Below are 26,641 nucleotides of genomic sequence, written 5' to 3' on the forward strand. Positions count from 1 at the left end.
TTTGGTGTGTTTCAATGTCTTTTGAATAAACATTCCCACCGGTTGAATGATTTATTTTTGCTTTTGGTTTTGGTACCATACCAAGCTTGTGCTTGAAGTTGCTACACTATACGGGATAAGAAATAATTATAATGAAAGTAGGTAACAAATAAATAATACAAACAAATAATTATAACGAAAGTAGGTAACAAATAAATTGTAACATCCCACATCGCCCAGGGGAGTGATCCTTAAATGTATATTCACATCCCTACCTAGCACGAGGCTTTTTGGGAGCTCACTGGCTTCGGGTTCCGTAGGAACTCCGAAGTTAAGCGAGAAGGATGCCAGAGCACTCCTAGGATGGGTGACCTACTGGGAAGTTGCTCGTGAATTCCCAAAAATAAAACCGTGAGGGAATGGTAAGCCCAAAGCGGACAATATCGTGCTACGGTGGTGGAGCGGGCCCTGGAAGTGATCCGCCCCGAGCCGGGATGTGACAAATGATATTAGAGCCAATTCCTGGTCGGAAGTGTGCCGACGAGGACGTCGGGCCCCTAAGGGGGGGTGGATTGTAACATCCCACATCGCCCAAGGGAGTGATCCTTAAATGTATATTCACATCCCTACCTAGCACGAGGCCTTTAGGGAGCTCACTGGCTTCGGGTTCCGTAGGAACTCCGAAGTTAAGCGAGAAGAAGGCCAGAGCACTCCCTGGATAGGTGACCCACTGGGAAGTTGCTCGTGAGTTTCCAAAAACAAAACCGTGAGGGAATGGTAAGCCCAAAGCGGACAATATCGTGCTACGGTGGTGGAGCGGGCTTGGGATGTGGTGCACCCTGAGTCGGGATGTGACATAAATAATACAAACAAATAATTATAATGTAAATTTGGGTATAGTACAAACAAATAAATAATATATTGTTACCTGATTCGCGTAATTTTTCCCACTTCGAAGATTAGTATTAGTTTGTGCCAAGGCGTCTCTCCACGTACTAAAAGATTGGCTAAGTAATTTTCAACGACTGGACATCGATTCTTTGGTTCTTTTCCCACCCATTTTCTCAAGATAATTGGTATGAATAACTTCAACCCATTTTCTCCACATTTCTCGTAACTGCATCTCATTACCCGTAAGCAAACTATGAATAACTTCAACCCAACTACTACACAACACAACATCTTCAACAAGTGTCCAATTCGTACCTGTATTAGTAGTCATTTTGTTGAAAAAAAATTTGGATTGAAACTTTGAGAGAAAGATAAGAATGTGGTTGAAAATGGTTGAGAAAATATGAAATTGTGGTGTAAAATAAATGATAATGAGAAGGTATTTATTGAAAAGTAAAAACAATTTTTTTAAAAAATTTTTAAAATTTTTTTTCGGATTTTTAAAATTTTTAAAATTTTTTTATTCAGCTAAATAATTTCTACTATTGGATTTAAAAAAAAAATTTAATTCCAACACTCTAGATTGTGCCACGTGGCACAACGGTAACATTTTTTAATTTTAAAACTATTTTTTTATTTATAAAGGAGAATAATATCAACCGTTGATCTCAAATCCAACCGTTGATATTAAATAAGATTTTTTTATTTTTTTACAGTTGAAAATCTGACGGTCCACATTTTCTTGACGTTGAGATCCAACGGACCATGGGAAGCCATGTGGCTTCCCAACGGTAACAATTTGGAACTGCGCCGCGGGCCCCATTCATTGAAACATGTCAGGTGACGCGCCCCCATGCACGGGTGCAATGCACACACCTGACAAAAAAAAATAAAAAAAGGGGCTGACATCAGCCTTGCGTCAGATAGCCTTCGGGCTTGGGAGTTGGCAATTCGTGATAGGCCTGGTGCTCGGGCCTGCCCTGTCCCTCGGGCTCCCACACACTGGAGTCAATAGGCCGGGCTCTCGGGCCCTGTTTGCTGGCCTGTCCCCCGAGCTCCAGCCAACGCTGGAAATGCTCTAACCAATATTAGGGTAACATGAGCATTGTGCAAGGACATGATAGCAATGGGAATTGGTAGCAAAACCTCCAAGGCAATAAATAAGGCGCCCGACAAAGAAATGCATATGTACAATGTGCATACCTTTGGAGCTGCAGCCGCATTCGGAGGACTTAATTGAACTGAGATCCACATGGTGATAGACTCGTTCCATGCAAATTGTTCTCTCACTTATGACACATCAAGCCAAAACACTAAGCCAAATGCCATTTAAATTAATCCTCAAAAACATCAAGTCTAACCTCAGGAAAAACAAGGCTCCCTCAACCGAGTTGCAAAATGTAAAGGAACAAAAAAAATATCCAGCAATCAAAAAGAAAAGGGGCAAGTAAACCCATGTCGAAGATAAGTTCTCCCATATCTTTCCTTTCTGCTGCAACCATGTAATGTCATTTATTTCTCATGAAAGTATTCTATTCTTCCTCTTTTCCTTCTACCAGTATCCTCTTGCATGCTTCGTAGCACATGAATGAAATCCCTGCTGCAGGCACCAACTTCATGCAGCTCGGCCCTAGCCCCTTGTATAAACCCTGAACCCCCTCATGCTCAAGTATACTGGCGAGGGCGTGAAGCACATTCGTATACTGCCTCCCACCGAGGGCTCCTACCTGCATCTGTTTGCGTGCCACTTCAAGTGGGAAAGTTGCAGTACTTGAAATAGCACCGGCTGCTGATCCAATTAAAAGGGTTTCAATGTTTCCAATCTTCTCCTGTTTGAGAAACTTGCGATAGGCTTTCCGTAATGTATCATAAGCAAAGTAATTGGTGGCAGCATATGGAATTACTCCAATAAGACTAGGGGCAAGACCTCTGTAAAGCTCTCCCGGTCCCTCTTCTCGCACTATTTTTAAGAATGCATCCAAAAGGCCATCATAAACGCCTCTCTGCAGATATAACAACATTATTATGTGATGCAACAGCCATACTTGAGATAGGCACACACTCGTGCTAGTCCTTACAATACCTGAATGGTTAGCCGCGTCTTAAGTAACTCAAGAGGGTATGTGCAAATTGTTGAGCTCACTCCAGCACAAGCACCTGCAATTAATGAGGCAGGAATTGGAAGTTTGGGCTGCTCTCCAGGTTTTGGTTGCAGTTGCTTGTTAACCGTATCATAAGCAAACAGCTGCAAATAGAAAAAGGTAGCACAAACAAAACCAATTACACATGCAGATTTGAAATCCTTCAAATCTTTGTAACGAATATCATATTCATGCAGGGAACTTCCAAAGATTTTCTCGCCAATTTTGAGTTAACATAACATGTACACTCCAAAACAATACAACAGCTACTGTACACTGGACAGGTGCCTTAAATCTCTTTATCTGTTTGTACACACTATAAACAAATGTTTTCTTGGCCACCAAAAAAACAGACTAGGCCAGTTCAAACACGGTACATCAAAAGGAAGTTGTTTTCTGCATGAAGCAAGCTTCATCTTTTCTGTATCGAACAGAAGCTAGATGGGTCTTCTCCTTTAACATTATAGTGCTTCTCCTCAATGATCGAAGATGCTATAACTAAAAAAAGAACTAAATGGAGAACTGATTAGCACGTTAAATCAACAATTTGCAGCAGCATTTTCCATACTATAACTAATGCAGAACACCGTACCACGAATTCAATTTCTCCAATTCACACAAGGTTCCTCCTTGAGGTCCTGAATAAGGTAGTTTACCGTACCTTGCAGATCATTTGACTAGAATGAAAAAGCACTACCATGTGCAACTAAAAGCAGCATCATACCAAAGGATTGGCAGGTTCCGAACTAAATGATCTAGCAATCTAAGCATGGGCTGACTCATAGGTGCAAGGCACTTTAACTAAGATTGTTGCATATACATCCCAGTGAAGGAAAAAAGCTGAAAACAGACCTGTGATCCCATAGAAAAACATCATGATACCTTGTGGAAGCCAAAGACCAAGCTTTTCGGATTAAATCAGAAATGTTCTCAATTATAAATTTCACAGACAGCTCAATTCGTATTGGACGCACTTGATATGTTCAGAGAAACAAAATACCACATGAAAAAGTATGAAACTTGACTTACTCCTAGCTTCAACAAACAAAGGGCAAAATTAATTTACATGCAATGCTAACAACCAACAGAGGCCATACTACATCTAAAAGAACTTGTCACTAAGACATTAATTACACCTAAAAAAGAATAAGTCAAATCACTAACCATAGTAACATCACCAAGATGACAAGCAAAGCACAAAAAAGTCGAAGATATCAGACATGTCTTAATCCACCATAACCCAAAATAAGTTGATACGAAAGAAATCTTCCTACCTCTATCGCCTTGCTCGGTGCAACCCGAATCACATTGACTAGATTTCCTCTAAACAACCCCTTCCACCCATCAGTCTTCATTATATTATTGAACACCTCAGTAGTAGAATGCCCACTACTCCCGACCATCAAATGCGTCCTTATCGTCTCCAAGGGCGCCACAGCCGTGCGTGAAACTGCCCCGGCTACTGCACCACTTATTAGTCTCCTCAGTGAAGGGTTTGCAATCTTAATCTTCAATTTGAGACCACCCTTCTTATTCTTCACCACCCCTTTCTCTTCCCCAACCCCAAAATTCTTAATCCCCTCCACATACTTCATGTACTGCTCGGCATACGGAAGCTTCACGGCCCCGCCATCACTGCGTGGATTGGGAGGGTCCGGCGAGACCCCAAACCCCACCCCCACTTGGCTAACGCTTGCAAATAAGCCTCCGGGATGGTAACCCCCCTCTTGGGGACTCCATTGAAATCCCAAATTTCCCAAATTGCCAACAGAGAGAAACCCATCACTCTTATCATCGAAAACTTGAATTTGCTTCCTAACCATTGTTCGAAACCTAAAGTAAAACGCTTTCTTCTAAAATTTAGTAGCAGATAAAAGCATTTTTGGCTACGGTTTCAAGCGGATTCACAGTGCTTGAGAGGCAAAGATTCGATTTTGGGCAAATGGGTAATCGAAGAATCCATTTTAATAGATGCGTACGAGGAACAACAGCGAAGAAGGAAAAAAATTGGGTGGATACAGAATTGGGTTTTGTTTTGATTCGGGAAGGAGGCGATGAAAACGAAAGGGGGAAGAGTAAAAGAGGAAGAGAAAACCTAAGAGGAGAGAGGAGAGGTAGGTGGGAACTGGATTCTCTCTGCTTGTCTCCCACACGTAGTCGCAGCTCCCTCTCTCCTATTCTGTGGTTTGGTGGTGGGGGTGGTGGTGGTGGCCGTGCGGGAAGGGGAAGGGGAAGGGGAAGGGGAAGAGGGAGTTAGTTTTGTATCCAGGTTAGTAACGTACAAAGCTACTTGTGCCACTGAACCCTCCCCAAAGAAAGAATCCTTTGTCACTTGTGTAAGCAAAGGTTGCGTTTCGGTCGCTCGAGGATTTGAATACGTTTCTTCATTTTTTATTTTTTTTTTCATAAATGCTTGGCTTTTAAACAGTTAATTTTGGCCATAAGTATTTTCATTTAAAAAAAATGCGTTGAAATTTATTAGACCATCTCTAATTCTTAGGTTAAAATTCAGAAACAACTTTTTTGTTCCAAACCTTAAAATCTAAATTTTTAGCCTCATATTATTAAAGAATGAATATAAAACAAAAACATTAATTAAATTAAATGTGGACCCGTTGGATAACTAACGACCATTTGAATGTGAGCAGTTGATCACAAAAAGAGCCGTTGGGCTCAACTTTATTGCCGACAAGTGTCCAACTGTTGACCCTAAAAACTACCAAGCCTACGTGGCGCGTAGGCCGAGTAATCTATAAGTTAACTACGTCCTTCGGTGAATGCGGGACGTGCCAACTCGTCGGCCGAGCTCGGCCGAGGAGTAAAATTTGTTGATGTTGCGTTGGGTGCGCGGCTGACTTCTGTGTCTTGCGATTGCGGCCGAGAAAGGAACACGTCTCGGCCTCTTGGGCTCTCGAACCTGAAGACAAGGTTACTATTCTTACGAAGTTCAATATCAAATTCGGTTTTCAATGTGCCGAATGTAATAACTGTAACACCTCACTTTGCCGAGAAGGCTAATGAGATGACCTCGAGCAATAAGGATTCAGAAATCCTTCTCGACCGAGACTTCGATAGGTAATCAACCGTCCTCGCCGCAGTGCTGTTGATGCCAACGGAAGATGCTGCGAGACCGGCTGATTCTACGGTGACAGAGCTATCTATGCCGACTTAAGATATCACCGGTTGCTTTCACAGTGCTGTTGATGCCAATGGAAGATGTGTCAGCGAAAAGAGAAAATAAAAAATCTCAAAGTTGTTGAGAGAGTTTGCGCAGGGCAGTTTTGTGTGTTGAATTGGAGGTCCCTTTCCATTGTTTGTAGCCTTGTATTTATAGGAACGAGCATGCCTGACGTGGCTTGATCTTCAAAGAATTGTATTTGATCTGTGGCGTGGTTTGCATGTGCAGATTAAACTCCCATCAGCCCTTATCTCAAATTGGATCATTACCAATTTAAAAAGACCATGAAAAAGCATCCATGTTTGACGGGATCAAACAAATATAATCGCATGAGGTCATCATGCAGTTATCCAACCAAATAAAACTTTGTTTAATTCAAAACTCCACATCCTTATTGGTCCTTGGCCGTAGGATTTGATGGAGTCAGCCAACCAATTTGCATATATTAGCATATATTTTTATGCTAATAATTATCCCATCTAGGATATGAGCGGCTCCATTATCAGAGATTTCATCTTGGCATCCCACGCATAGAAGAAAACCATGTATCTTGACAATTCTAATCACACCCATCATGTTATCCCAATCTGATAACAAGAATTCCAAGCCCACTTGAACTGTACTGCTTGCTTGAAAATATAATAAGAATATGCCAAGAGTAATTAATATTAACGGATAAATATTACGATAAAAATCATAATACTATCCTTTAAAATTGCTTACCCGACGACCTCGATTACTTGGGCCGATGGTGTAAAATCGGGTCCAAACACCAACACAACTCACGTGGGTGGGGGTTGCCACCTTTAGCAGGCGCTGGAGAGTTGGGAGAGTATGGCGCGTCAGTTGGGAAAGTGATCTCCAATTGCTGGTTTCCCACTCGCACAAGTGGGCCAGCTCACTAATTTTGGCTTAAATCTTGGCTGGAATTTGACTTTTTTTTTTTTTTAGTTCTAATACTTTTAACCCCATTTTAGAATAAGGATTGGAATGAAATGTTTTGGAGGGGTAGGGGGAGAATAGAAGGGAAAATTTGATACTTACTCCATGTGTTTTTTTAGAAAACACTATTATGATCATTAACCACTTTTGATTTTTTGAGATTTTCGTCCAATTTATCATGACTTTTTATTTCGGTCAATTATTCTCTAAATCTTTACAAATCGTCAATTACATTCTCACTGTCCTATTTGATTTACACATGACTCATCTAAATGCTGAACATAACGATATAATCCTATTAAATGGCTCACTTATTGTGCACATAATAAATATGGACCAAAGAATGACGGAAAGTTTTTAAGAAGAAATTAGATGATGGTGAGGTAATTGGATGTTTATAAAAAGTTTAGGGTGGGAAATCGACTTGACTTAAAAGTTTATGAGGGTAAATAGGCGAAAACGTCTACATTTTTTTTTACCAATTGTAGTCGGAATCTATTTTGGTTGTTAGAAAGTGATTCCAGCCCTTCGAAAAGCAGTCCCATGAGATATTAGTTTCATATCCCTACCTAACAGCCACATCATCCCATTCACTTTAGAGGACTTACCAACAACTTCAAGACGATACAATGACATTGTAGACTAATAACACAACACAACATGTTTAAAGTTTCAAACATGACGTAACATAACTGGTTTGCGAATTGATTTCAGATTTACTTAGATTAAGAATTTCTCATATCTAAAATTTTGAATGCGAATCTCACATTCCCGTTGCAAAACCAACATGTCATAGCCTCGTCCTTGGTAGAACTAAACCGATGTTGAACTGTTTGGTTCTCATCACTTAGTTAATCAAAATGCGTGATCACACGATTTGAATCGAATTATTTGACAAACAGTTCGGATTTTTTTGACATAATTAATCAAAGGAGAAAAGAAAGGCACAAGTTGAGGGAATTAAGTAATTAATAAAAAAATTTGAATTTGTAAAAAAAAAAAATTTGATTCAGCAGTGAATTGGGCAGGCCCGGCCCAGGCCCAGGCCCAATGCAGTTAGGTCGAAAAAATTGGGGGCACCAAAATTATTAGGCGGTATATTTATATATGTTTTTATAAGAGTATAAATTTATAAAATTTGGTTTAGTGACAAAGAAATTTAAATAGAACTAGTGGTTTTATTGTTTAAAATTAATAAGGAGGTCTTAGGTTCAAAACACCATGTATACTTATTTACATTCCATTTTTTATAAAATTTTTTAACAGTATAAATTTATAAAATTTGGCTAAATGATGAAGAAGTTTAATTGGAAGCAATGATTTTTGTTGTTTAAAATTAACGACAGGTCTTAAGTTTGAAATGCCATGTGCATGTTTATTTTTTTCAATTTTTACAATTTTTTGTTTTGTTGTTAATTTATTTACTAGCTAGTAGCTATGTAGGTTGCTATTTTTAAATATCTGTTCCAATTCAAGTCTAATCTTCAATAAAGAGTAACGCGTAGACTAAATTTTTAGACCAAATTTGCAAATAATATTACGTGTTATCAAAATGTTTAATTTAGTATTCATTCATTACTTATACATATCCTTAAAAACTCGAAAACATTATTATTATTTTAGTATTATATCAACAAGGTTAGTAAATAAGATAAAAATACCTCACGATTTATACAAAAACACTTTAAAAGTTCAGATGGAAAACAAAACTCATAATCTATCTACTTGTAAACCCGAAGTTTTTTTGTTCCCTTTTCTCAATACAAAATAAATTAGTTATTTTGTATTTCTAAATTATTAAGTTTGAAGTGTTTTCTAAATATAATTTTATTGATGTCTTACGTGTGAAAATAAATAATTTTTTTTTATATGAAGTGAGGGCACATTTTTTAGCGTTGCCCCGCGTCTCAAAAATCTCTGGACCGACCCTGGATTTGGGTTTCCAATAAAACAACTAAATTTTAAGAGGCACAATAAGATTGCAATTAATTAAGGGAGCATATAAATAATTAATCGCTTTATAGATAATCCAATTTTATTTTCATTAATTTAAAATTGTAGTTAGTTACAAAGTTTAATTTTTCGTAATTACTCATTAATTAGACCTTTCACGGTCAATCTTAGTATTTTTGGATAGAGCTCGATTCTACAAATGCGTATGCGAAAACAATCTATGAAACGAAGTTGCAACGAAGGATAAATAAGCGAGCAAAGGCATTGGTAAAATGGTCATTTGGGCCTCTATAAATAGAATGCTTCAACAAAGTTAGAGCACACTTTCTTGTTTTGGAAAGCTGATCTATGTGTGTTGACTCGACCAGGCAACGCGACCCACTTAAGCAGAAAGTTTTCAATGTGGATTCACGACTTTTTTCGACGAATCAATCATCATCACCACCACCACCACCACCAAATTATAGTCCTTGGCTTCCTGATCACAACCCACCCAAAAGTTAACTCCGCTGGGCCTCCGTTCGCAGTGGTTCATGCTGAGTTTTTCCTCGATAGCTGCCGGTTTCTCACCACTTTCCAGCAATTTCTCTTAACGGTGATGGTCACCACCACCGAGGTTGGACTCGCCTCGACACCAGCTTCAAATCCTAGTTCTTAGATCGTCTATTAGACATTGGATGGTGGTGCGTCATGGGTGCATCATTCAAGGTCACGAGGCTTCACCGGCGATTTTCACTGTCTTCCAACCACAACCAGGCTCTAGCCCAGGCATAAAACTTACTCCCCTTGTTGTTTACTAAGTTTTTGTGTATTTTGAGCATGCTTTGGATTTGGCTGGATTCTGGCCAAGGTTAACCAGCCCATTGCCGCATGCAACGTCATGTGAGCCAGATAGGCTAACTTTGTTTTCCTAAGCTAATTTCGATGACCTAAACTCAATTTTAATGTCCATCTGATAAGATTCCATCGTTTGACCCTTGTTTCGTAAATGGCCCTCACTCGTCTTGAAATTGTAGTATGTTGTTGTGGAGTGACGTGACGACCTTAGAAATTTATGGATCAAAAATCCAATTTGTTGATCTTCCGGATTTGGGTTACGTAGTGCTGTGACCCTACCATTGACCATGTTAACCAAGAGTTGACTTTTGGTCAACATGTTATGAAGTATTGTTAAGAATTGAAGTTAACATTACTAGAGATACGATAAATCTTAGTGGGCCTATTTTGGTTAGCAGGCCACCTGGGGTATGAGACCTTAGCTTGCGTGTGAGTGGCACCTTACCTGAATTTACAGGTTTATTCAGCTCCTAGGTGAGATAAATGATATGTGCAATTTTTAGTGTGAGGAAATGAGTCGGAGACCAGTTAGTAGAAATTGTACGTTGTGTGACTAGTTAATTGGTTATGATCATATGACGTATGATGTATTATGTGTGATGAACTGGGTATGTTCTTGCAATGCAAATCTTGTGGGTGATGCATTTTGCATGATGTATGATGTATGATGTATGATGTATGATGTATGATGGTTGATGGTTGATGCCTGATGTGTGATAATGAGATTGCACCATGTATCAATATGGTACATGGATGATCTTGCCTGGTTAATCCGCATTGGGATCATACTCATCCTAGGGGTGACTCTGCCTAGTTAATCCATAATTGTGGATCACTGCCTACTTGGTCACATTACTTCTGTGGGTAGTCTCACTTGATTAATCCGCAATGGGGGATCAAACTATTGGACCCTTGCCTATAGTCCCGCCTGGTTAATCCGCATTGGGGGGACTATATGCATTCAAGGGGTGACTACACTTGGTTAAGGGATCACTGCCTACTTGGTTACTTGTTTGCATATGTGATCCTGCCTGGTTAATTCACATTCAGGAACTACACTATTAAATAGATGCCTATGATCCTGTTGGTTAATCTGCATTGGGGGACCATACGCATTGAGTTGGTTCGAAATCCCACTTCCTATTTGGTTCCAATGAGTTGGTTTAGAATCCTGGATTCTTGTGAATACAATTGCTTAAGGTGGATTCTTGTGTTTGTAATGAGATTACAATGTCATTGTTTTGGAACCCAGGTAAGGAAATGAGGTAGATCTATATGGAGATTGGCCCTATTAATTTTGTGAGGTGACATTTGATCGTATTGGCTGATCAATGTTGTTAGATGTTAATATTGTACCGCTTTGGATCATTGAATTGTTAATTGTTGCTGATTGTGGAATTGTCGGTAGAAAGCATTGTGATGTATGTAAAAGATGAAATGACATTTGTAGCATCACTCCGCATTGGGAGTTGTCTAGAACTTAATGTTTGCTGCTAGTTAATATCATGAGAAGTCTTGAAAGCCATCGTGAATACAACACTTTGGAGCTTAACAAAATGGAAAACTACGAATAACTTGATCCTGTCTTAGGGTATATAGACAGTCTAACCCAAGAGGTGTACATAAACAATCTAACCCAAGGGTTAGATGCAACCATAAAATAAACAAGAGGATGCTACGTTGTTGAACTACTGGCTTTGTTAGTCAGGTGCTCTGGTTATGTATTTATTGAAGTACTGAACCTAGCTTGGTTATTTGTGGCTGTCCCAATATGGCTCGACGTCACGAATCCCGAAAATTGGTGTGAACGAATCATATAACAAAAGCAAATGTTTTACAAACCTGAAGAATCTAACCAAACTTTTGTTCCTTCCAAGTGTTGTTCACTTTAATATACACAATACATAAGTTATGCAAGATATTATCTGTGAAATTTATTATACAAAGCACTCTATTCTATCTATTTTGTTTATATAGGTGCTTTTATCTTAAGTTAGAATAGAAACTGAGAGTGTCCCAATGCCTACACCACATTCCTAGTGTCTATTTATCCAGTTCAAAGGCCTGAACAAACTTGGGTGCAACTTGGAATACTGACGAAATTCTTACCGGAACGCCAGGTATGGTTTCAGCCTTCGTTATTGTATCCTTCATCTATAATACCAGGTAGATCCAATGCAAATCTTTTTCTGCAACACTTATGAGCAAGCTTAGAGGTCGCACTTGGTGCGATGGCAAGTGCCTTCGCCCATGAGCGGTAGGTCTCGGGTTCGAGACTTGGGAGCAGCCTCTTCATAAATGGGGGTAAGGCTAGCCGACATTCACCTCTCCCAGACCCTGCGTAAAGCGGGAGCCTTGTGCACTGGGTACGACGACTTATGAGCAAGCTTATATTTTTCAGTTCTCGCCGGAACTTTAATCCATATTTTTCACTAATAACTTGAAACTTTACAAAACCTAAAAGGAAACAAAAAGTTGTCTGTGTGAGATTATGATGAGAAAAGAATGAGACTATCAAACAAAGGCTGGGGAAGGAAGCATTAACTTCAAAATCATTTGAACACCACTTATCGTTTTGAGTTGTTTTCACAGGGAGTTTGATGGTCAGAGAGAAGCTTCGAATCTCGATTTTTTTCCTATTTTAATATTTCTCCACAGCAATATAAACCTTATATTAAAAAATTAGTATTTAAGACTACAAATTTATTTAGATATGGCCGCAGTTTTGAGCTTCCATATAGGGAAGAGCAAGTCAAGGGAGAACTCCCATATTGACCATCAGTAGTTATACATAACACTTTATATACCTTGCACAAAGCATACACATCGTCGAGCTTAGTAATGCAAGCTTGTAACCCGAGTGGGGACATCAGGGTGTTGGAACGTTGGTTCGGCCTCAGCGGGTTGGGTTTGTTTGTCATGGCTTCATTCTGGTCCCCCCATATCAAGCTGGGAGTTGGGCCACGGGGTTTGGGTGAAAGCTCATGCTTCACGGTTCCTAGAGTGGAGGGCACCCTAAGGCTGGTTTCACAGAGCAACGATCACCTCCCCCTCTCAGCAGTGGAGGGATAACGGGTTAACCATTAAGGGAAAATAAAATTAAAAAAAAAAAGTAATTTATTTGAGCTATTTGGTACTTATTTATGCTTTGGTGGTGATGGTCCTGCTGATTTTGGCCTTGCCAAGCTAGCAATTGTGCTGCAACAAAGCTTCGAACAAGTAATTGAACTTGCTGAAAACATATAATTTGCACAATCATCTTCCATTTCGACAATGGCCTAGCTGCAGTCTTGTTGAACGGCGACTTTTCGAGTCCAGTAAGATACGCAAATCTCATGGTAACAAGTTGCAGAAGCAGTGTGGTAAGCTCCAAGGCAGTTTAGCTTAGGATCAGGGTGCCAACATGAGTACACTGGAGCAGCTGCACGCGTTTTGGGTGTTCAAAGGCCTGCACAAACTTGGATGCAAACTGGAACATTGACGGACATTCTTACCGGAATACCAGGTTGTTTCAGCCCTGCTAGCTAGTGCCAGCTGCACTTTTATCTCCCAACTTGTTTTCCTTGTCGTGTCCATATCATCTAGAATACCAGGCTGGTCTAATGGTGATTTTTTTTTGGAAAACACTTCAAGTAATCTCATTTCTTTCAGTCCTTGCTGGAACTTTAATCGCGATATATCACTCATCACTCGGAACTTTACAGAAAATAAAAATAAATAAAATGGCGTTCGTGTGAGAATGTGATGAGAAAAGAATGAGGCAATCAAACAAGGCCGGGGGGAGGAAGCATTAACTTTCATAGGGAGTGTGACAGTGGAAGATGGAGAGGCTTCAAACTCTCGATTTTTTCTTATTTTAATGTTTCTCCACAACAAGGTAGACCTTAACTCCCGTAACTTCTCTTGCATATACAATTTTTTGATTTAGATATGGCCATAGTTTTGAGCTTCCAAAAAGGGAAGAGCAAGTCAAGAGAGAAGCACCAACTACAATTAGTCCCACATCGACCATCAGCGGCTAAATAAAGCACTTTATATAACTTGCCCAAAGCTAAGGCACCGTCGAGCTTATTAACTCAAGCTTGTAACCCGAGTGGGGATATCAAAGTGTTGGAACGTTGGTTCGGCCTCAGCGGGTCGGCTCTGTCGTGGCTCTATTCTAACCCGCCCGTTCCAAGCCAGGAGTTGTGCCGTGGAGTTTGGGCGAAGGCTCATGCTTCACGGCTCCTAGAGCGGAGGGCACCGCGGAAGGCTGGCTTCACAGAGCAACGACCACCTCCCGCTCTTGGCAGTGGAAGGATAACGGGTTGGTGCCACTCGGATCCGACATGGCCTGCTGCACTGTCCCAATTGGACCTACATTTTTTCATCCTCTTTTTATTGTTCTTATCATTTTTTTTTTTTGGTTGCTTTTTTAACGAGCAAGGGATTTGAATTGGTCGGAAGAGATTCGAATTGGTTAATTTCTACTTGTCCAACGGTACGATATAATTTGTATAACTACTGCTTTTGACATTGTTGATTTCCAAGTTGTATAAACAATCATTGACAAATGTTTTGAACGAGTTTGAGATTTGAATTGGTCGGAAGAGATTCGAATTGGACAATTAAACTTGTCCAACTGTATGATAGAATTTGTATAACTACTACTTTTAACATTGTCAATTCCAAGCTACATAAACTATCATTGACAGATGTTTGTTAAATCAATTAGTTAAGTAATGCGCTCGTTCCGTTGTACTCAAGTTTGAGTTTGTTTCCTCGTAAATTATAGTTTAAAATATTGTTTTGTTAATTAAAAAAGAAAGTTTGAAAGGCTGCCTTAATTAGCGGGCTTGGTCATTTGATTTCTAAGCAATTCTTTAGGGAACATTCTATCACGTTCATTTGCGGTGCTTAGTCAACCAAGGTAGGAAATAAAATGTCCAATTTGTCATGAAGTGCAAAATTTTGGCAGGTAAAGATAACAATCACCAATTGATGATGCAATTTGAGTTTACAGCCACAATTTGCGTTCCGCCGATTAATATCGGCATTCGCAAAAGCAAAATGAAAATTTGTAAAGTGCTTCTCAACTTCTCACGCGTTTTTTTCTTCTAAAAAAACAGCTTCTCATTACTTTTATGTGATTTTTTTTACTTGACATGATGAGACTTCGCACTTAATTGGCTCATATTTTCTTAGGTAATTAATACCCTTTTCTGAAACAACCCCATGACAACTTTAAAAGGCTCATCTCCAAAAGGAGAATAAGGACTACACACACTCGCGCGATGTTAATGTCATTACAAAGGAGAATAAGAACCACATGCACTCTCGGGATGTTAATGTCATTACAGGAATTCTAACGGGTGCATGTAAGTTTCTCGCATCTATAAGATATTAAACTTTGACTTGAATTTCCAATTATGTACATGATTCTTATCCTTCGCCGAAGATTTTTAAAAAGTAGTTAAACTTTTTGAGATCTAGAGAGAGAGAGAGAGAGAGAGAGAGAGAGAGAGAGAGAGGAGCCCCAATGCCATTATATGTGTAGTCATGCCCCCTAAACAAATGCATATATTTTCTAACTTTGTTGTGAACATGAGACTCTTATTCATGTCAATAGTGTTAAGCTTATTATGCAGAGAACTAAGGCTCGTTTCCAGTGATATCGGCACAGCAACGTCTTACGGTCCTCCTTATATACGTGAGCAAACAACATATTCTTCTCTCTATATGCTTATACAATGAATATATAAAGATATTTAATAAATTATGTCGTCAGAAATTATGAATTAGAGAACTACGTACACATTCATATATATATATATGTGTGTGTGTGTGTGTGTGTGGATTATAGTTAATGTTTTTCAATGGCATATTGTAATTGTGGTGCAGCTACAAAGTGCTTTGGAAGTAGGCAAGACCAGTTCCCTCCGGGGAATCTGTTTGTGGCGGTGAGTGAAGGCTTGTGGGACAATGGTGCTGCGTGTGGAAGGCGGTATAGACTGAGGTGCCTGAGTGGACGTAATAAGCCCTGCAAGGGTGGTGCTACCGTGGACGTGAAGGTGGTTGATCTTTGTCGAGATTCAACCTGCCCTTCTACCGTAGTCATGTCAACTGATGCTTTTGCAGCCATTTCACACTCTCCTTCTACAAGAATCAACGTCGAATATGTCCAGTAAATAACTATATAATTTTGCATTCTTTTATAGTTCTACTATTATTTTCCTTATATCTACATATATACTAATATGTCGATCGTTTGATCTACAGGATATGAAATCAGCTGAACCAGATATATGATGACCAATTACAGCTGAGAATATCATCAATTATATTGACTTTGTAGTTCACGTTGGACTCAGGTTTATAATGATATCGAGAAGCATTGTAATAATAATTAATATGATGCTACATTTTCTTAATTTGTACTACACTAGTCTTCAATAAAATGACACGCAGAGTTATTTTTTTATTTTTTTATTTTTTTATTTTTTTATTTTTTTATTTTTTATCCAAGAAGCACCATCTACATGCCAATAAAAGAAAAAATAACATTACTTCTTTCACATTTACTGATCATATATAATGTAAACTACGCTCCCGATTTTTGTTCTTTTAATTTGCTTATAATTAAATAAGAAAATGATATAACAACATACCTCACATTAGGCCTGGCAATTCCTGACACGACCCGATAACCCGACACGACACGACACGAAATTAACAGGTGTTCGGGTTACACGATAACGAAACGGGTCGTTATCGGGTAACCCGATAAGCACCTGTTAAGATAACGGGTTTGTTCGGGTATACACGTGGGTAACACGATACACGATAAGCAGAATATTAATTTAATAATTTATAACCCTAAAAAAATACTATAATAATTATATATATATATATATATATATTAATTTAACAATTTTATACCCCTAAAAACTATAATAATTATATATATATATATATATATATTAAATTAACTATAATAATTATAATAATTATATATACTATAATAATTATACCCAAAATATTAACTATAATAATTATATATATATATATATATATTAAATTTTATACCCCTAAAAACTATAATAATTATACATACAAAATAAATAGATTTAAATCTACTTAATAAATAAATATATATATATATATACACACACACACCATTGAACTTCATGGGATACGAATTATACGAAACTAATTTCAACGATCCAACCGTCAAACATGTTTGTATATACTTCGAGATCGCATACACCAAAAATTGCAAAAAACAAACATTCAAAGAGCAAGTAACGGGACAAAACTTTTTGACGGTTATAAACAAAAAATCACGATTTAACGGTCATTTTAACTCCGATTTTGATGATTTTTTACAACCACACTCCTTGACCCTATATGAATACAATGATTAAATTCAATCTTCAATTTAAAATATTTACACTAGTGGATACCACAAAATCTTATGTTATACTTAATAAAAGTATGAATAAACTCTTAAGTATTAGTGAATCTATTGTTTTGATGGGATGCTCATTCTACAAAACTAGTTTCAATGATCCAACCGTCAAACATGTTTGTATATACTTCGAGATCGCATACGCCAAAAATTGCAAAAAACAAACATTCAGAGATCAAGTAATGGGACAAAAGTTTTCGACGGTTATAAACGAAAAATCAAGATTTAACGGTTATTTTAACTCCGATTTTGATGATTTTTTACAACTACACTCCTTGACCCTATATGAATACAAGTAATGAATTCGATCTTCAATTTAAAATATTTACACTAGTGGATACCACAAAATCTTATGTTATACTTAATAAAAGTATGAATAAACTATTAAGTATTAGTGAATCTATTGTTTTGATAGGATACTCATTCTACGAAACTAGTTTCAAAGATCCAACCGTCAAACATGTTTGTATATACTTCGAGATCGCATACGTCAAAAATTACAAAAAACAAACATTCAGAGATCAATTAACGGGGCAAAACTTTTCGACGGTTATAAAAAGAAAAATCACGATTTAACGGTCATTTTAACTCCGATTTTGATGTTTTTTTACAACCACACTCCTTGACCTTATATGAATACAATGATTGAATTCGATCTTCAATTTAAAATATTTACACTAGTGGATACCACAAAATCTTATATTATACTTAATAAAAGTATGAATAAACTATTAAGTATTAGTGAATCTATTGTTTTGATGGGATACTCATTCTACGAAACTAGTTTCAATGATCCAACCGTCAAACATGTTTATATATACTTCGAGATCGCATACGCCAAAAATTGCAAAAAACAAACATTCAGAGATCAAGTAACGGGACAAAACATTTCGACCGTTATAAACGAAAAATCACGATTTAACGGTCATTTTAACTCCGATTTTGATGTTTTTTTACAACCACACTCCTTGACCCTATATGAATACAATGATTGAATTCGATCTTCAATTTAAAATATTTACACTAGATACCACAAAATCTTATGTTATACTTAATAAAAGTACGAATAAACTCTTAAGTATTATTGAATATATTGTTTTGATGGGATACTCATTATACGAAACTATTTTCAATGATCCAACCGTTAAACATGTTTTTATATATTTCGAGATCGCATACGCCAAAAATTGCAAAAAACAAACATTCAGAGAGCAAGTAACGGGACAAAACTTTTCGACGGTTATAAACGAAAAATCACGATTTAACGGTTAATTTAACTCCGATTTTGATGATTTTTTACAACTACACTCCTTGACCTTATATGAATACAATGATTGAATTCGATCTTCAATTTAAAATATTTACACTAGTGGATACCACAAAATCTTATGTTATACTTAATAAAAGTATGAATAAACTCTTAAATATTAGTGAATCTATTGTTTTAATGGGATACTCATTCTACGAAACTAGTTTCAATGATCCAACCGTCAAACATGTTTTTATATATTTCGAGATCGCATACGCCAAAAATTGCAAAAAACAAACATTCAGAGAGCAAGTAACGGGACAAAACTTTTCGACGGTTATAAACAAAAAATCACGATTTAACGGTTAATTTAACTCCGATTTTGATGATTTTTTACAACTACACTCCTTGACCTTATATGAATACAATGATTGAATTCGATCTTCAATTTAAAATATTTACACTAGTGGATACCACAAAATCTTATGTTATACTTAATAAAAGTATGAATAAACTATTAAGTATTAGTGAATCTATTGTTTTGATGGGATACTCATTCTACGAAACTAGTTTCAAAGATCCAATCGTCAAACATGTTTGTATATACTTCGAGATCGCATACGTCAAAAATTACAAAAAACAAACATTCAGAGATCAATTAACGGGACAAAACTTTTCGACGGTTATAAAAAGAAAAATCACGATTTAACGGTCATTTTAACTCTGATTTTGATGATTTTTTGCAGCTACACTCCTTGACCTTATATGAATACAATGATTGAATTCGATCTTCAATTTAAAATATTTACACTAGTGGAAACCACAAAATCTTATATTATACTTAATAAAAGTATGAATAAACTATTACGTATTAGTGAATCAATTGTTTTGATGGGATACTCATTCTACGAAACTAGTTTCAAAGATCCAACCGTCAAACATGTTTGTATATACTTCAAGATCGCATACGTCAAAAATTACAAAAAACAAACATTCAGAGATCAAGTAACGGGACAAAACTTTCCGGTTATAAACGAAAAATCACGATTTAACGGTCATTTTAACTCCGATTTTGATGTTTTTTTCCAACCACACTCCTTGACCCTATATGAATACAATGATTGAATTCAATCTTTAATTAAAATATTTACACTAGTGGATACCACAAAATCTTATACTATACTTAATAAAAGTATGAATAAACTATTAAGTATTAGTGAATCTATTGTTTTGATGGGATACTCATTCTACGAAACTAGTTTCAATGATCCAACCGTCAAACATGTTTATATATACTTCGAGATTGCATACGCCAAAAATTGCAAAAAACAAACATTCAGAGATCAAGTAACGGGACAAAACTTTTCGACGGTTATAAACGAAAAATCATGATTTAACGGTCATTTTAACTCCGATTTTGATGATTTTTTACAACTACACTCCTTGACCCTATATGAATACAATGATTGAATTCGATCTTCAATTTAAAATATTTACACTAGTGGATACCACAAAATCTTATGTTATACTTAATAAAAGTATGAATAAACTCTTAAGTATTAGTGAATCTATTGTTTTGATGGGATACTCATTCTACGAAACTAGTTTCAATGATCCAACCGTCAAACATGTTTGTATATATTTCGAGATCGCATACGCCAAAAATTGCAAAAAACAAACATTCAGAGAGCACGTAGCGGGACAAAACTTTTCGACGGTTATAAACGAAAAATCACGATTTAACGGTTAATTTAACTCCGATTTTGATGATTTTTTACAACTACACTCCTTGACCTTATTTGAATACAATGATTGAATTCGATCTTCAATTTAAAATATTTATACTAGTGGATACCACAAAATCTTATGTTTATACTTAATAAAAGTATGGTATAGTACTATTGTTTTATTTTTTTTCATAATTATTTTGGTAAACTTCTCATAATTTGAATGATTTTTAATGTTTGGTTTTGCTATGCTTAGTTTATGCAGAAGATAGTTATGACGTGGAAAACCTTACTGAAAACATCATCAACATAACTCTTGAAGGCAATAGATCAAGCCAAAGTTCCAATGCAATTTCATGATGATCGATGTAAATCGAGGATTTTGTAAATTGAGGTTTAAACTTTTGAGAAAGATTTCACAACCTTGAAAACAAAAACTGTTTCATTTTGCATATCCTTGAACATTTAAAATTTGTAATAGATTAATACTGTATGTATTATTTTTTTATTAGGCTCTTATTTTCGAGTGTAGATGTAGTACTTAAACGACAAATGTGTTTTAATGTTTTGAAGTAATATTTATGTGGCAATGTGTGGTATGTGCAAATTTAAGAAAAAATATATATTTTTCTTAACGGGTCATAACGGGTCGGGTCACTTTATCCGTTGGGTAAAGTGACACGACCTGTTAAGGACCCGTTAAGATAACGGGTGTGACACAACACGACCCGTTAAGATAACAGGTGTTACACGAAAACGACACGAACACGACTGACACGACCCGTTTGCCAGGCCTACCTCACATACACTCCTCTGTTTTTTTTTTTTTTTTGGCCCTCAATTATGATAGAGATGTTTCCGAGCCTTTGCATTTGGAAATGAGACTAGACTACAGTCTGCAGATGCAAAATCTAATTACCTCTTAGTGCATGCACATATATTATATTGCAATGTTCATCATTATTAATGTAATGGGAAATACTCTCTTTTTTTTTTCAATTAATTTTGAGTTGGATGTCTAGTTATGTTCTACTCAATTGTTTTGTAGCCCTTAAACACGCTTCATTTAGCACCTAATCAACAATACCTATCCGACTTACCCATTATAGTCATTATGCAGTATTGACTTTCCTTCGTACATACAAGTGAGTTATCACAGTACCATATTTCAAATCAATCACATATTATCATGTGTTATAATTTTTTTTATATAAATAGTACAATTAACTTGAAATACAACAACAATAACATCCCTTGAAAGTTTTTGTCTCCACTTTGAGCCATGAGTGGGATCTATCTATTTTAGCCAGCTGCACCTTATCGAAATGGAACCTCCACTGAGTCAAGATATAAAACAACTAATGGTCGTTAACAAAACGGAATGTGCATGGTTTTGTAGCCTTTCCAACCAGCTACGCCTTTTATTAGAACTCAACAACTGTATCATAAGTGATGAGTGGGCTGATGTGTAGTGTATTATCATGTCCACTATTGCAACTAAGAACTAATCGATCTCATCAGCTTACAAATTATTTTTTACATCTCTTCTTCTGGTATATGACCACTAATCATGAACTTTAGATGCATGCTACTTTTTCACCAATGCTTGAATTAATTAATTATGTAATTTCACAAGATTCGAAAGACTATGTACTCGTACTGAATGTATTCGATAATATACATATAAAAGTGTAAAACTGTACGAGGATGTCACGTACAATTGAATCCCTATTACGAGAACATTGAATTCCTATTCTAGGTACATTAACTCAGGTCAACACACATTAAATCTCTGTGGTACATTGATTCACGCTTACATATATACATGGAATCCCTGTGGTATTGACTCACGCCAACATATACAATATTTTCTTTATCACAATCCCTACTCCCAAACATGCCGCTCCTTGCTCGTGTTGGATTGGGCTTAGGGCCAAACCTGTTGTACTTAGGGATAGAAGGTTGTGCTTCTTTAAATAAATCTTTTTTTTTTTTTTGAAGAACTTCAAATAAATTGTGTAACATCCCACATTGTCCAGAGGAGTGGATCATGTAAGCCTTATATGTATATTTCTATCTCTACCTAGCACGAGGCCTTTTGGGAGCTCACTGGCTTCGGGTTCCATCGGAACTTCGAAGTTAAATGAGTTTGGGCGAGAGCATTCCTAGGATGGGTGACCCACTAGGAAGTTCTCGTCTGAGTTCCCAGAAACAAAACCATGAAGGCGTGGTCGGGGCCCAAAGCGGATAATATCGTGCTACGGTGGAGTCGAGCCCGGGATGTGGTGGGGGCTCGGGTTGGGATGTGACAATTTGGTATCAGAGCCAATCCTTAGCCGGAAGTGTGCCGACGAGGAAGTGGGGCCCCTAAGGGGGGTGGATTGTAACGTCCCACATTGACAATATCGTGCTACGTTGAAATCGAGCCCGGAATATGATGGAGGCCCGAGTCAGAATGTGACAAATTATTTGTCGTATTTGTATTCGTTCATTTATGTATAATAGTATGATTTGGTTTAGTTAGTAGCATCGCAGTCCCAATGTAAACTGAAGTCAAGACAAAATTGAAACGAGGAATTCCTATAGTACCTTAATAAGGTTTTATTTACAACAATATGAATTTGAGATACATTAGATTAGATTTATGAAAATAAGAGATTTATTTTTCCCCTTTTTAATCAAGAATATGATGAATGATGAAATGTTTTAGATATATAATAAGGATATGAAGAAGAGCCTAATTTAAAGTGAAGCCCAAAGTACATGTTTTGTTTGTCTTTCCTCTATGCCGCCATTGTGCAATCCAAAAATCTCAATTGCTTGATTATCTCTTACTTAAACAAGGTAGTGTGAAATCTTCTTTATTGACCTTGTAAGTTTGATATTGATCTGAAGAGGGATATTCTATTATAAGTGGTGAGAGGATTGAGCCAGACTGCAATAGGTCAGCTACTTATTATTGAATTCATCACAAATATAATATGCTATTTTCATCGACGTCAGTCGAATATGAGACATCTCATTTACTAATGAAGAAAAATATTCCTATAGATTGTAGTTTAGTTGGTAAAGTATATAAAAAAAAAAATTGTTCGTACCATTCATTTGTATCATCTGTCTAATAGAAATGGAATCCACATGAGTTCATAGGCCCTACCTTTATTTAAGAGAAAATATAAATAGATGATAAGTGTAACATTATTCAAAGTATAATTACTCATCGAGCCGCCAAACAATTAAATAATGGAGACAAATCATTATATCCTATTAAATAAGAAAAGTGTTATTAGCACTCTAAAAATCTTATTTTACACTCTTTATAAGTGTATTTTTCTTTCTTAATATAAAAAGTTTGGAATGTAAAATAAGAGTTATGGAGTGCTAATAACAATTCCTTTAAATAATTGAGATTAACTTGAAGTCATCATATTCAGAGAATCATGATTCAGCATAAAAACATGGAAAATGTCTTATCGACTTCGAAAGCAAAGTGGCATGGTAGTTATCTCGTAACTGAGGATCAATCATCTCTTACTAGTCGTAAGAATCCTAATAAATAATTTATTTATTTATTAATTTTCTTATAAACTGCGAGTTCAAAGAGTCAAAGATGATAACAACTCAAGAGTGACAAAGCAAAACAAAATTTCTTTTTCTCATCTACTTATAGTTAAATGAAAATAATGTGTAATTGAAAATTGTCCAAATTTCCTCTATAACTATTATTCTTCATTCCTCTATAATTATTATAAAGGTCGCACTTGATGCGATGGCAAGTGCCTTCGCCCATGAACGGTAGGTCTCGGGTTAGAGACTTGGGAGCAGCCTCTCCATAAATGGGGGTAAGGCTAGCTGACATTCATCTCTCCCAGACCCTACGTAAAGCGGGAGCCTTGTGTACTGGGTACGACATGACATGAGGATAATGTTCTTATGACAGAGTTTTGGACTATTACTTTTTGTGCAGATAAGTTTGAGTCACACGCAATGGCGGAGCTAGGAATTTAAGACAATAGGGTCAAAAAATAGCTTTAAAAAATCTATCACACTTTCATTTATAATTGTCCACGACGTGTTCTCATATTTTGAAAATGTCGTATTACAACATCATTATCAATAAAATCAAATACCTCTTTCTCAATGTATACAACCAAAATATCATTCAACCATTGATCACCCATCCTATTACGATGTGGATTCTTCACAATTTTCACCACCGAAAAAGCTCTTTCAACTAAAACAGGAGCAACAAGTAAATCAATACTAATTTCACTAGCAAGTACACTAATTTGGATCACATGTGGGTTCACATGTTCCATGTTGAGTGAGCCAACTTGGGTCAATATTTGTTGGCCATTGTGGCCCACGCAACCAAGATTACTTACAATAGCAACTTTCTATTGTGAGTGATGTTGCAGCGCTGCTACTACAGTGCTATTATAAGGGTCAATTAGCAGCGCTATTATAAGGGTCAATTTTTTTTAAAGGGTTTCGTTCACAAAGTTATTGGGGGTCAAAGGGAGCCCAATGCCCCCCCCCTCCCAACATTGGCTCCACTAGTGGTCACACAACGATTCAGTTGGATGGCTCCACTAGTGGTCACACAACCCCCCCCCCCCCCGGGCCTCCCCCAACATTGGCTCCACTAGTGGTCACACAACGATTTAGTTGGATGGTTATATTCTAGAGAGAACAAGTCAAGAAATAACGCACTGGTTCGTGAAATTTTATCAAACCGTAGTGTGCTTTCCTTAAAGAGAGATACTCACACCACAACCTAATTGTCTATGCACTTCTTAGAAGAAAATTTCAATTTTCTTGTAATTTTCCCAAGATAACCTAAAATGTACCAACTGACGATAACCTAAAAAATATTTTGTAATTAATGACAACAAATTTTGTATTTTTTTATGTTTTAAAGGGACAATATATAGTTTTAACATTAATCTACGAGGATTCAAACTTAGTTGCAATGAATCATTTCAGAACCAAGGTCCTTGTTTTGTTAGTTTATTTGTTTTGTTGAAGATTTGTATGACACTGTGTTGTAATTGTCACTCCAAAAATGTCATACGCACCGTTCCCTTTCACGTACAAATTCTCTCCTCATAAAATTATATTGAAATTGGTACCAGGCGGAATATTCTATAATTAAAAATCAATATATGCTAGATTGAATAGTCAACGACACCGGTCAACTAAGTTCAGATTTACTAGTTTACCAAAAGCGAATTAATCAGTTAAACTTAGATTACTTAAGTGATCCAAATTAACTAAAGTCTAGTTCAATGCTCATGGTAACTTTGATAAACTTAGTCATAAACATAAATATATTTGCAAGCCATAGAAATAAAATATCACAAGCAAATGAACAAGATATGCAAACAAGAAAAACAATCAACAACACACGAAGTTTTTGGCCAAAAAAGCCCACATCTGGATTAAAAAACAAGGGACTTTACTGAGTCCAATTTGCTAGTGGAAATAAGGTTCGTACAAATTATCACATCAAGCTCATTTCCTAGATCTAATCTAAGGAACAATTTTACCTTTATGCAACCTTACTTTGCATATGATGGAGATGTCTTTAGTCTTCATTAGGAGGCAGCTCTAACCTTGAACTCTTCTTCTTGTGGCACTAAGACCAACACAATCAATGTAAATGATATTATGATGATGATAATGTGAAATATGGATATAAAAGATCAGTCAGTTTCTCCAATCAAATAATTGAAAGAAGAAATCTATATGAATCTGAAAACTAGGTTTAAATGAAGATTTGAAACTTAAGGGACCATGAAAATAGTGCAAATCTATTTCTCAATGATGGGGAATTTTATGCATGGAAATCAGTTTGGCAGATAAGGTTTCAAGTGAAAAACACAAGAGGAAGCTTAAAGTTTTTTTAATGCAATCTTAAAAAATCTAGACTTTTTAACCAAAAGAACAAATGAACCCTAGGACCTGTTTTTAAGGAAGGCATGCATGTTTCAAACAAAGAGAACCCGGAGACATGTGTCAAGAGCAAAAGCAATCTTTACAAATCTAGGGTGGAAAATTCACTCTCAGGAAAAATGTGTCAGTTGGCTCATGTGAGATGTCTTAAAGTGTGTGCCTAACTTGCGTGAAAGCAGTGACCAATTATGATGAGACAACACAACTAGACAGAATGGATTGGAAAATTAAGCATGAAATGCATATGCATGAACAAACCTTTGAGGAGACAAAACCAAACGATTGAGTGATTATTTCTAGCAGTATGATCACATAAGTGACAAGGATCGTCGTGCTGGAAAT

General features: G+C 36.7%; 1 protein-coding gene and 1 long non-coding RNA gene across 2 annotated transcripts; one reads left to right on the forward strand and one right to left on the reverse strand.

Moving 5' to 3' along the window:
- Positions 1-2,184: 2,184 nt before the first annotated feature.
- LOC103450116 (adenine nucleotide transporter BT1, chloroplastic/mitochondrial-like) lies at positions 2,185-5,353 on the reverse strand. The gene is made up of 3 exons (XM_008389434.4): positions 4,286-5,353; positions 2,954-3,115; positions 2,185-2,873 (listed from the first exon to the last, which is right to left on the reverse strand). Exons 1-3 carry the CDS (start codon positions 4,832-4,834, stop codon positions 2,403-2,405), a joined length of 1,182 nt encoding a protein of 393 aa, XP_008387656.2. The 5' UTR covers positions 4,835-5,353; the 3' UTR covers positions 2,185-2,402.
- Positions 5,354-15,470: 10,117 nt separating this feature from the next.
- LOC103413730 (uncharacterized) lies at positions 15,471-16,381 on the forward strand. The gene is made up of 3 exons (XR_011583596.1): positions 15,471-15,610; positions 15,802-16,084; positions 16,180-16,381. It is a non-coding gene; the product is annotated as an uncharacterized lncRNA (long non-coding RNA).
- The last annotated feature ends 10,260 nt before the right edge of the window (positions 16,382-26,641 follow it).

This window comes from Malus domestica, chromosome 08 (genome assembly GCF_042453785.1).
Source record: "Malus domestica chromosome 08, GDT2T_hap1".
Classification (NCBI taxonomy): domain Eukaryota; kingdom Viridiplantae; phylum Streptophyta; class Magnoliopsida; order Rosales; family Rosaceae; genus Malus; species Malus domestica.

What these genes read in the sequence shown, in the direction of transcription:
- LOC103450116 (XM_008389434.4), bottom strand. Translation starts at nt 4,834, where the DNA reads ATGGTTAGGAAGCAAATTCAAGTTTTCGATGATAAGAGTGATGGGTTT. An exon ending in CACCGAGCAAGGCGATAGAG is followed by an intron (nt 3,116 to 4,285) that starts GTAGGAAGATTT and finishes TTCTATTTGCAG; the next exon opens with CTGTTTGCTTATGATACGGT. An exon ending in AGACGCGGCTAACCATTCAG is followed by an intron (nt 2,874 to 2,953) that starts GTATTGTAAGGA and finishes TTATATCTGCAG; the next exon opens with AGAGGCGTTTATGATGGCCT.